The sequence below is a fragment of the Ascaphus truei genome, chromosome 3 (genome assembly GCF_040206685.1).
Source record: "Ascaphus truei isolate aAscTru1 chromosome 3, aAscTru1.hap1, whole genome shotgun sequence".
NCBI lineage: Eukaryota > Metazoa > Chordata > Amphibia > Anura > Ascaphidae > Ascaphus > Ascaphus truei.
Window position 1 is genome coordinate 213,611,705 of NC_134485.1, and position 12,410 is coordinate 213,624,114.

Genomic DNA, 12,410 nt, shown 5'->3' on the forward strand with positions numbered 1-12,410 from the left:
TTCACTTAGAACGCGCATGCTCGGCACACACCCTTCCTTTTTTCTTCCCCACTGTAACTTGCACGCCCTCACGTTTTGGACTGTATCCTTTGAGCAAGGCCCTCCTTGCTTATTGTCTGTTAATGTCATTTTATTGTTATGGTCTTTCACAGCCCGTTGTACTGCGCTGCTAAATATTATCTCTTTATAAATAAATGACTTTTTACTAATTAAATTCTATGATCTGTAGCCAATTGGCTTTTCTGCCATTTGATAGGAAATTGGCAAGTAAAATGTAGAGTATGACTTGTAGATGTCACTGCTAATTACACCTTTAGGCCTCGTCCATGGTAAGCACTTGCTTGCTGAAGCATGCTGACGCGCGCTCCCGTTCAGCACTGAGCCCCTACAGTCGCAATTAGAGCGGCTTCAGTAGGGGCTCGCCTACGCTTCCGCAAGCTCGCGGAAGCGCAGGTCTTACCCAATTTTAAAAATCAAAAAAAATCAAGCGCTTGCCGGTCAAGTGAGCGGTTCGCCCAATGAGGACGGACCAGCTCCGTGACGTAACTGGCCCGCCCCCTGACGGAGCGCAGGGCAAGCAACCGCAAGGCCAGGGAAAGCACACGCTTTCCCTGCGCCTCAGCACGCAAGCGAAGAGCCTGGACGAGGCCTTAGTCAGGACGTGATCTATTATCTTTTTCTTTTCTTTTTTTTTGTAGGTTGAACGCACAGGAGAAAAATATTATTCTGTAAAATTTTCGCCAATGAAAAATAAACACGGTAATAAAAAATGCTCCGCTCCCCCCGCCATTCTCTGCCTTTGTATTGGATACAGATGTAGCCAGTCTTACTATCGCCAGAGCTGTGTGAAGAAAAGCAAAACACTGCTGCTCGGGGAACGAACCGAAAAAACCATGGCTGCTTTCAGTGGGTTTATTCTACCTGATACGACCAAGGCTGCATCTGTATAGTAATGTTTGGTAGATTGCTCAAGGACCTTGTAGACGAAATTGGTTGATTTGGAAAACATTCACTGAAAAATCTGATATCTGTCTTGTCCAGTTGGTTGTTTAGGAACTGCGGTCTCTTTTATGGTCAGAAGCAATGTGCTGTACTGTACAATCAATGGTGCATTAACTTTCATTTATGTGAATGGAAGTGACGTCACTGTTATAATGGTGCATTACTTCACTTCACAGAGGGTGTGTCATTGCAGATGGAAAGCTTGTGTGATCTGACTTAGCATTATGTCAATGTTTTGTCACATTGTTACATCATGACAGAATATATTCACTAGCCCCTATTCTACAGCATACGTAACAGAACATTGTACATCTATCAAAGATCTCGCGGCAAACCCGACTGGTTTTTATTAGTTTTGGGGAGTTCCCCGGAGCTGAATCTTGCTATATGCTGGTGCAAATTACTGGTGTAAAGCCTCTCCAGGGAAATTAAATGTCTGTTCAAATCGCAGGCCAATAGGAAGCTGGAATCATGGCCATTTAAATCTCCTGCTTCCACAGCGGTAACTTCACCGAAGGTATGTCTGGAACTAGGAGGTCACGGAGCTGAAAATAATGCAGGTCATGGGACTCGTCCAATCCAGTTACAAAAACAACTGCAGAATAAATACACAGTGTTAAAGCTGAACAATTATTGACTTTTTTTAGATTTTTAAAATGTAATTTATAACGTTATAAATTTTCAATTTCCAGGTAACAGAGAAGATATTTCTCGTGGATATCTGGAACATAAAAGTACCAATGCTTCCCGTTCTTTTGCTTCTCCTTTAAAAGTCTCCATTGCCACACAACTGAAAGGATTTATTGGTAGACACAATAGACAGTTGGCGTCGGATAGTACAGCAGGAGCATGTAAGCAGGCACTTTGTTTTACGGAAGGGGAGGACAGTGAAACAGATAAGCCAGAATCTGTGGACTGTAACGACTCTGATTTCTCTGAATTCGGGGATGTCACTCTTGCTGACTTTTATCCGAATATGATACAATTTTTCAGCAGACTGATGGAAATCCAAAGCAAAAAATGGGCAGCCGTTAATGTACTTCAATACTACAGACGCAATGTTTGGTACGCTAACAAGCACAAGACAGATCTTACCAGAGTAAAAAGAGAGATTCCCACATCCAGGCTTTCAAAGTCGCTGCTGGGCCCAGGATCTAAGAAAGAGAAAGCGTGTTGCACTGTTAATTATGAGGCAAATTCCCACATGCCTTGGAGATCTGAAGATACAAGCGATTTGAACAATTCTGGTATTGCTGAACGTGGGCAGAGGAGCTTGTGCTCCAGAGATCCTTACACAGAACCAAGTCTTCAAGTTGCCAAGCCGAATCTACTGCAAGTTTCTTTTTTGTCACATACCCTTCCCACAGACCAGACTTTTACTAACAAAATCTGTAACGAGAGCGGCATCGCATCAAGGCCAGAATGTTTGCGTAAAAGTGATGCATGGTTTACCAGAAGTGTACTTCCATGTTCTTCATTATTGGGTCCAAGAGAAAGCTATCAAGTTGGTGAATCGCCATCAAAACTGTTGTCTGCGGCGTTGCTGAATCAAAGGAAGCTGGAGAATTGTGAGATCAAGTCACCAGCACAGACTTCTCCTAACCATGTAGGGCTGATTATGTGGCCCAAAGAGATTCAAGGCACCATAAGAAGAAGGCATTCTTTTTCCACATTCCCTATAGTGAAAAGTCCTGCTAAAACCAGTTCAGAACTTAAAGCTATTTTTAAAACCGTGTACAGGAAACTAGTTTTAGGGGATCCACATCCGATGTTTTTGCCCAGGCGAAGAATCCTAAACGCAATTAGCCAAGAAACGCAAGTATCAGAAACTGTAAATGCTCTGATCAATTCACCAGTGTCAAGCAGACGTAAAAGGGCAGCAAGTGATGATCTGTCTTTTTCAAAGCTTAAGAGGCACAGAAGTATACCAGAAAGCCATATGTCGGGTGCATTGCAGCCACAATCTTATTATATAGCAAACCGGTGTCCCCAGTGGGAAAGGACTGGCATGACTGAGAGTGTTTTCGGAGCCTCGTACAACGGCAACTCTAGTCATTATCCAGTAAGTCAATCTGCCTTTTTGGTCTTGCAAATGTATTTTACTGTTATGGTTCTAGAACAGAGTGCATACTGACTAAGCCAAAGTCTGTTTTCTAATCTTCCTCCTGGATATAGTGCAGTGTACGGGTTCTCTCCCTCCCCACCCACCTTATTGAATCAAATCAAAACTGTAACTCTGATCCTTTGTTCCAAAAATACGCTTTAGTTGAATTTTAGCCATTTGAACTTTTTGGAGTAGAACGGTCTGTGAATGCCAGTGCCTGTTACTAGTCTCTTTGCCTCAGCTTGCAGAGCTGGGATCTTTTTTCACTTTGTAGGCTATCGTTCTGTGCAAATTAGTGCATTAGAAAGTTCTGCTGGATTCCACCTCAGAGCTGACTGCAAATTGCTCTGAAGTAGTTTTATAGCAACTTGTAATTGTGTGTGTCTGCGACTCTTTCTCTCAATCTTCTCACTTGGGCACCTTAGCTAAGCTATTGGCTGGTTATATCCATCACACATTCATATTTAATATAATTGCACACATGCTTGGTAATTAATTTGTTATTCCTAACATTTGAGTTGTCCTGAGAAGATTGTTGAGAAAAACTGATTATAGTGAGTGCATACTTTTTTTTTTTTTTTTTTTTAATGTTGCAATTGTCTCAATTTTGTACTTTAAACTGTGAAGGGCTAACAAAGTTGTAGAGACAATGTTATATTGCTTAATCTTTATTGCATCGCCAGTTTACATTCTTAAGTCGGACGGCACGTGCTCCTAGAAAGTATGCCAAATTTCCTGTTCTTTTGGTGACCGGTTTAAATTCAAATGTTTATTAGCAATGTTCAGTAGTTAAGGTAAGAAATCATAAGTCTGTGCTTTGCCTAATATAGAACTATTTGATTTGCAGAATGAATATCCTGCTCTTTCAAATCGTACATTATCTCTGAGTCCAAGTGCCTCTGGTAAGTAGTTTAGAACACTTAGCAATGTATTTCATTATCAATTTGCAGTGCAAGTTCATTTTACAATAATTTGGTGTACTCTGGGTGACAGAGATTTGGGAACAGGTACAGAGAAAAACAATCTTACCTAATTGATTGTCAAATCTGTAGTTAACCTGTTGAGAAGCAGACTTCAGACACGTTTTGAATTATTTTTGAGTATGGAACGAGTAGATATACTGACATATTTATGATATGATGACGAAGAGAGAACATCGATATAGGAAGGTGCAGTGCAGCAGGTTTTCTGTTATAGGTATTATTTTGCTACTCATCACAGCACAGTTTTCTCTTGCCAACTTACCTATGATATTATCTCACTTCAAATGTGTATTGACTGTCTAATTCCAATGAAAACAACATGTTTGAAACAGAAGTAAATTACGACAGCCTGTCATTCCTATGACCAAATCTCGGTATATGAATTTTCATTCTGCTTCAAGGTTCTTTGGCTCAGAGGGGATACAGCTGGAGCCCAAGAAGTCCCAATACCTGGAGCTCACCTAGAAGAGTACAAAGAACCAACACCAGGTATGGTGAAATGACGGTAACTTCTAAAAAATGGAACAAAGGATTTAGTAACATAAGCTTTCTTCAGTACTCCTTAGTTTAATTTGAAACCTGATTTAGCTGTTGAGCAGCCAGTAAAAATCCATGTGTTTATTCATTTCTTAACTATTTGTTTGAAAGCATAAATGTGCATTGTTTATGTTTTTTGTTTTTAAAGGCACAATGTTTAGTATCAAATCCTGGTTTGACTGTTGTTATTACCATCACAGTTTGGTTAATATATGGAGTCGTGATAAATGTTCCTGTAAAACATGTCACGAGAGCTGAATGTCAGATGTAAAAGAAGTACAGTACAAGCATAAATGCAACTGTACACATTATATTATCTCTTCACACCTATAACATGCATTCCAATTAGGGAGTGTTTACCGCATTCTCGTCCCTGAGCACTTGACTAATCTGCGGGTAGAGAATTTCTCCTATGGAAAAAGAGTACAATAGAAAGAAAGCCATGTTGATAAATGTCATGTAGATGCTTGAGTGTATGAAAGGGATCAACCACAAAACGGGTCTCTAAATACCTTTACAAGTCTGTAGGGGTGTGTCTTGATAGTTTATCCCTTGACCGGGGACACATTTATGACCTGAAATCGAGGACTTTCATTTATTTCGACTTTAATCATAGTATAAAAGACTCCATAAGTCTCTCCAAGTACTTAACCAGCACCATCATATTCCAGATAATCCCTCAGATATATCCATATTAAATGTAATTTGAGGGTGAAATTAATGTATCTGCAACTTGTTACATGTATAAATGTGTAGAATATCATTATAACAACCACGTACATTGGTTTGTACACCAACACAAACTACAAAACAAACACTTTTTTTTTTTGTTAATTCTTGCTAGCCTGTAGTTGTAAAGACATACCAACCCCATGGTAACTCCATTTAAATCTGGTTTTAATGGATCCTTTGGAGAGAACGTCCCTTAGAATAGCACATCTGAGTACACGCGATCCGTCTTGGTCGCCCCAGCTGTCATTTTCATATAAAGAATTAGAGAGCCGGCATTCCCTTATATATTTTAGTACATGGGCCTGCACTTGTAACCTAAGCTTTTGACACAGACGCAAGGCAGAACTTAACCAGGGTATTAACCTTACTAAATGTGTTCATCATACCGCACACAAAAGCAATATTTACTATATTGTGACTATATAAATTCAATTGAATAATAATGAAATGTTGAATCATAATTATTACTCCAGTAACTATATGGGGCAGACTTTGTAGCAGGCTTTCCAGAAATAACGAGACCACACACCAGGCAACCTGAATTCCAAGATGATTGCAGGTAAGTGGCACAAACACCCAACGTTTCGGTCCTACAAACTGGACCGAAACGTCGGGTGTTTGTGCCACTTACCTGCAAAACATCTTGGAATTCAGGTTGCCTGATGTGTGGTCTCGTTCTTTCTGGAAAGCCTGCTACAAAGTCTGCCCGGTGAGGATACTTTTGTCTATCTGCTTATTATGGGACAAGCACCTACAATCACTTTTGTACACGTGAATGCCACCTGTTCACATAGATATATAGATATATATAGTCAATCAGTGCTAGAGGCATCATATGGTTCTCTTGGTGGCTGTAACAGGTTGTGGTGGTCCCTACTGACATGTCCTAGCACTGTGCTTGAGCTCAGAGGGATCGCGAGACTGAGATCCTCTGCATTCAGTTGCCATCCCCCCTCCGCTCCTCACATTGAAGTGGCAGTTGTGCAGTGGGGGAAAAGTAGCCACGGCGTGGCAGGTTCTCTTGCACTCTCCTAGGGGCTGAGGCCTATTGTTCATCAGGATTTTTACTGTTTCCCTTATGGAAATATGCAGCCCAGAAGACTCCCATTCATACACAAATACTACAGTATTACTACCAACTCTGACTCCAGTTAGGCATGTGGTGTATTTCTGTCTCTGTGCCGCACAGATTGTATTTACAATTTACAGATTGTAACTAATTTCACGTACATTTTGCTGAAGATGGCATCTCACCAGAGCTTGTAGTAAATAATACATTTGTAAAGCGTGGCGAATATTTGAAAACGTTGACACTGTCACTAATTATTTGTTTGTGGCGGAAGTCCCAAAATTGGCCAGTTTTGCTCATTTGTATAACATTTTTATCTCCAGTCACGACATTTAAATAGAATACGTAGAACCTGCCAATGTATAAACTGTTGAAACTTCTCTTAAGGGTTAACGTAAAAGTTGTGTAAATTCTAGTTATGATAAATTAAGTTAACCACATGCACCATAGATCCTGGTAGATTAGTGAATGCCAGATACTGGGGGGGGGGGGGGGGGGGGGTGAAGAAGTGACAGCATTAGAGACCCCCCCTGTATTTGTCTTTTTCATATCTTTGTATTTGTGAATAATGGGATATTACAGATTTCTAATATACTGCTCTTCTTTTTAGCATCTACAGGAAATTGAGCTACAAGTAAGATATTGACTCGGCTGCTGAGAACTGCAAGTTCATTTTTGAAATATGTATTTTTTTTACTGATTCATGCTTAAGAAATCCGTTTGCTGGTTGCATTTTATCCTAAGAGTAAATCATTAAAGTCCTTTTAGGTTGCCTACAAATGTAGGCAAATTTAGCATTCCTGGAGCCACGGCAGAAAAAAAACAAACATCCCTAGGCTCCAGGGAAGGTAAAAGCCACGGCTTCCTGTGGGAGATGGTTCATTCCTTGTATCTGTCCCCCCGCACTATCAATGCCTGCTGCTGGGGAACGCTGTGGTCACAAGCCTGTGGCTTTCCTAGCTTATAGGTAAATTTAGTTTAGCTACACCTGTATTAAGCATCTGCACATTTTACAACAGGAGTCCACAACTGTAGGTCTCCAGTTTCTGCATTGTCCCTTATGTAGGTGAAGGTGGATATTGCTCTCCATCGCCTATCTCCCAGGAGCTATAATACGCACATGAAAATGTTGTCATAGAACTCAGTTGGTCATGTCATGAGATGCGCCGTAACATCACGGAATCCAACATTTCCATTCTTGACACGTATTTCGTGTGCCGACTGAGAATAAACCTGTAAACCTTTTGTGTGGATAGGAAGTCCCAGCTATATTACTAACACGTGTTAAGTGGATTTGGAATGCAGATTTGGGGAAATCTGAATTCGCCGCATTTTATCCTTTTTTTACTTCCAATTAGCAAGTAAATTCAGTTGAGTTGAAAAGCATGGTTTTAATGTTAGGATACATTTTTAATCGAGGCAATTGTGTAACTGATAACGGGATATTCCTGTAATATACATGTTTTTTTTTATTTTAACTGCCACTTAGTGTGTCTAGTTAAACTGTTTCTTAATTGTAAAAACATTTCTATTTAGATCCGTTTTATCCAAATGTCATACTTATTTTAAATATTGTGGCGATTCTTTTCTCTTTTTTTAAAAAAAATTTATTATTATTTTAAAACAGAGATTGCCCAGTTATACAAATACTATGGAAATCTCAACATTTATGCTGAAAGATGTAAATATTTTCAACAGTATGGTTGTGTTCACTAAACCTGTATATGGTTACTTTTATACAGTATTTGTTCAATGTAATGTTTTTGTGAGTTAATATTGTGGAACTGTCATTAAACTTTGTGGTTTACTATATAAAATACTTCGTCTTGTATAGTTATTGTTTTTGTATGTCCAGATTTTGTGAAAATATTCATGTTCTCAAAAAAAAGCAAGAAAGTTATATTTCCTGAAATTGACGTTTACTGCACGATCCTAACACACTACACCTGTATAGCAAGTCCTCTACTATACGTTCTCACCATATATAAGGCCAGCATTTAGCAACAAGTCACGTTCATTCAACACTGAATGATGCATAAAATATACCTGGCTGTTAGAGGGCATACTTTTTACAATAACTTGTTCTCCTTGAATTATTCTAAGGATTTTGTATTGGGTGCAAGAATGTAAACTGGTTTGGCATTCCCTTCCGTAGGTGTAAAATGTATTACTTTGCCTCATAATGTATTGTTTTTTTAATCTGTAGCCTGCCTTTACATGCACAATCCCAGTTTACCAAAACATATATACAGCTCAACCCTATTATAATGCGATCCGTTACAACGCGAATCCGCTTATACCGCGATGCAAGCGTGGCTCCCACTTTTCTTATTTATGAATACTTAACACGATTATTGATATCTTAAATACTTTATTGTACAATGCATACAATTATACATTATTTCTAACGCGATCCGCTTATAGCGCGATGTGATTCTTTGGGCCCCAAGAAAAGCGTTATAAGGGGGTTGAGCGGTATAATGAAAATGTAGCAATGAAATGGTCTTTGTTTAAACAAATGTAATCAGACTTTAAAACGTGTCTGCTTTAACTTCTTTTAAGTGAAATTTTATTTTCATCAAGGACCTCTTAATGAGGGGGTGGGAGTCTTCTCAATTACGCATTCAATCTTTAATTGCCAAGACCTTGATTTTTCTTGGACCTCTAACCATAACATTGAAGAAGGTGTAATGAAGGGAGCTTTGCTTGTGCTTATTCATTAAGGCTTGATAAAGATTTCTTTGGTACAGTAACTGAAATGTCAAATATTAATGTTTTGAGTGCCTGTTTCTGGTTTTCATATACTTTTCATAGGCAGAGATACTAGGGTTTAGTTAATCTTGAAATTCCTTTCAGATTTAGCAGGTCAATCAATGTCAGACTGTTCTTGGAACAACCAGTGCTGTGTCGTCATGGTTTCAGTACAGCAGTGTTATTTTGTTGATATGTGAACCTTCAGTTGCTTAGGTACTTGCAAAGAATATTACTATATAAGTGGTAACACAACCATTATTGTACATAGCATCCCCTGGGGTTACAGATGGGACAATGGGGGTTATTAATTCATCTGCAATGGCGCCATCGAGTGAAAATTGCCATTGACATCCATGGGAGTTTGTGTGCCATAGTGCCTCTATCGGCTCCATCTCAATTGAATGAATAACACCCAATATGTATTTTGTACACTCCCTAAGCAAAATAAGTGGTATGACGTAAACTTAATTAGAGAATAAACAAATATATACAGTATAGATATAGGCAGCAACGTTAAAAATTCTAGGGAAATTCCCTCTGCGCTGGGCTGTGATCGTGCTTGGCCGCACTTGAGCCGCGGTCCACCACGTGATGCACGGGGAACTTGTATCGCGCCTCATCTGTATATAGATCTAGGTCATACACTTTTCATTGAACACATCATGGGTGAAGGGAATCAGGATAAATATCTAGCTCTGGGTCTTTTCGATATTTGACATTCTTCTGAAGTTTTCCAACTCTTGACAAATATACACAATGTTGGTCAGAGATACGAAGATTAATTTGGGTGGATATTCTCTTTGTTTTTTATTATAACGGATGCAGTTCTTTAATGCGTGCTAATATCTGTTCCAAATCTACCCGTAATCTTTCAGGAAACCTATACAAAGCAACGTACAGATTCATTTTTATCTACTTCTAAAACTTGTCACAATTTTTGTATAATCTTGTAACTTTGACCCAGTTAATCGAAAAATCATAAACTCCCTCGACATAATAATTAAATCAATGCTTCTCATTGATTGTAGGTGGACTGCAAATATTATAAATTTTACTTCAAGTAGCTGTATACCACAGTGCATTTATTTTCTATCACCACTGAAGATCTAATGATTAGATTAGTTTATGCTATATTTACGGGTATTGTATATACACCAATTGTTATTGCTAGTGTTTATTTTTATATTTATCACTAATGTATCCACCTTTTAATATTGACACTGGTTTGTTTTTGTTAGTTTTGTATAGCACACAGTGTATTTTATGCGATTTTAGTATTGATTTATATCATTTTTCTAACAATAATATCATACTATTAGCCGTTTTCGATTGTGTGTTGAATCAGCAGAGCTGATTCCAGTCTTCTTTGAGCTTTTTTCGCCGTGTTTACGTGGACTTTGCCCTATAAAACTGGCTATGACACATCAACCAATCAACTCCTGAGGAAGTCACGCAACGTGACGAAACGCGTAGAGACGAGGTGACATCATCTCAGGCGGGCGTGTGGGAGGAGGTCCTGTGTTCTCGTTACCTTTCAGCTGCTCTGCCTGTATTTCCAACGGTGCACAGTATCACTATGCCCCCCCCCCTCCTGTAGATGACGCCCCATATAGTTTCTCTCCAGTGTACATGTTATTTTAACCTTTTGTAAGTGTATCTCCTAGGGACACTCTTTTTACTAAATTTACCCATTTTTGTACACAGTTACGTGCTATGAAGCGTGTGCTTTTTTTGTGTTATGTATTAAAATATATTGAGAATTAAAAATATATATATATATATTATATACATATAACCCCTCTTTATTTTACCTCAGATTATATAGCCTATCACTTAGGTGGGAGCCTGAGTCCTATGGGTTACTGTTTAATTCTTATAGTGTGTGCTACATTTTGTGTGAGACTGTAGTGACTAGACACAGCACAGTGGTAAAGAAATTATAACCATTTTTATATTCTCATAGCTATAATTTGTGGTGTTGCATATCTCATATGAATTAGTACGGTGACTTATTCTCAGAATCACTCCATACACATATTTAAGCAAACTATACCAACAGTGCGAATGTTGTGCAAACAAATAATAACTTTTATCTCTGTCCGGCCTCCCAATCATGGGGTACTGGCCTGTAGATCCTGGTGCGCTAGCACAATCGTTGGAGCTCATAAACTGTGTGTGTGTCTGTGTGTGTGTGTGTGTGTGTTTTGAAGGCCTGGTGCTTCATAAAGATCAAACTGATGGCAATATAACTGCAGTTTATATCCTTTGTGGATTAGCTCACTTACTCCAATCTGGTGTAATTCCTGCACAGCCGGGCTCCCTAATCTCTCTCTCTGTAGTAGCCTCACTCCCTCAGCTCCCTTTCCAACTGTCACTCCACTGGCTAAGCACAGTCACATGGTCCAGTGGAATGTAATTCTTAAAGGGGCCATGTCCTGTGCTGATAGCAGATACAGAGGGTTACAGTAGTATCAATCACAAAATCTGAGTGGGAATCATGTAGTCCATGTGTAATCCCAAATAGTAAAGTGAATCCAAGTTTCCTCCGTGGATTAGTCTGGGTGACTGGTATCCTCTGAGAACATATTGAATGGGTGTGGGAGTCAATAATGCAGGGATAATTGATCCTAGAGGACAGTCCTTACCCGATATTATGCAATGGGACCTGCACATGGCAGCCTCAAGATCTGATCCAATCTGGGGGCGGGGAATGTATTCCCCTGCTTCCACAGCACCTCAAGCAAATCCCAGGGTGGATATATAATAAAACCACAGTCCATACCCAAATACACCACTCCTCTGGACCATCCGAGTGAGATACAGCTTGCAGCTGGTAATAGCTTTTAAAATACCCGCCTGCTGAAAGCGAGTCACTCATCAGTGACCGCTGCAGAGAGCTGTAGAAATCATCCAGTAAAGCACAATTAGATTCTCTAATCAGACAATGTGATGACGTCGTGATGAACCAATAGAAATCTGTCCTACCTGGTCATGAAGCAGGCTCCACCAATGCAAAAGCAGAGAACTTAACTCAGTAACAATGCATATGCAGGGCTCATCAGTGCTGTACGCATGCGCAAACTATAAGCGTGGCGCGCGCGGAGGACGTCACCGTAGCAACGGGCCAACAAACTGACGTCATGCATCCGGGAACACCGGTGCACTGACCAATAATAGTAAAGTGCGCTAGCGTTCCTTAGCAACCCATAAAATCAAGAGGAGGGTGTAA

The 12,410-nt window shown here is 39.6% G+C and overlaps 1 protein-coding gene across 3 annotated transcripts in view; it reads left to right on the plus strand.

Annotated features, from left to right (window-relative positions):
• Positions 1-8,227, plus strand: part of LOC142489407 (uncharacterized) — a 32,577-nt gene extending 24,350 nt beyond the window's left edge. For all 3 annotated transcript variants that reach the window (XM_075590064.1, XM_075590065.1, XM_075590066.1), the window contains 5 exons: positions 699-759; positions 1,695-3,064; positions 3,954-4,008; positions 4,491-4,578; positions 7,038-8,227. In XM_075590064.1, coding sequence (XP_075446179.1) covers positions 699-759; positions 1,695-3,064; positions 3,954-4,008; positions 4,491-4,578; positions 7,038-7,065 — 1,602 coding nt within the window. In that variant the 3' untranslated portion in view covers positions 7,066-8,227. The remainder of the gene's footprint in view (positions 1-698; positions 760-1,694; positions 3,065-3,953; positions 4,009-4,490; positions 4,579-7,037) is intronic.
• The last annotated feature ends 4,183 nt before the right edge of the window (positions 8,228-12,410 follow it).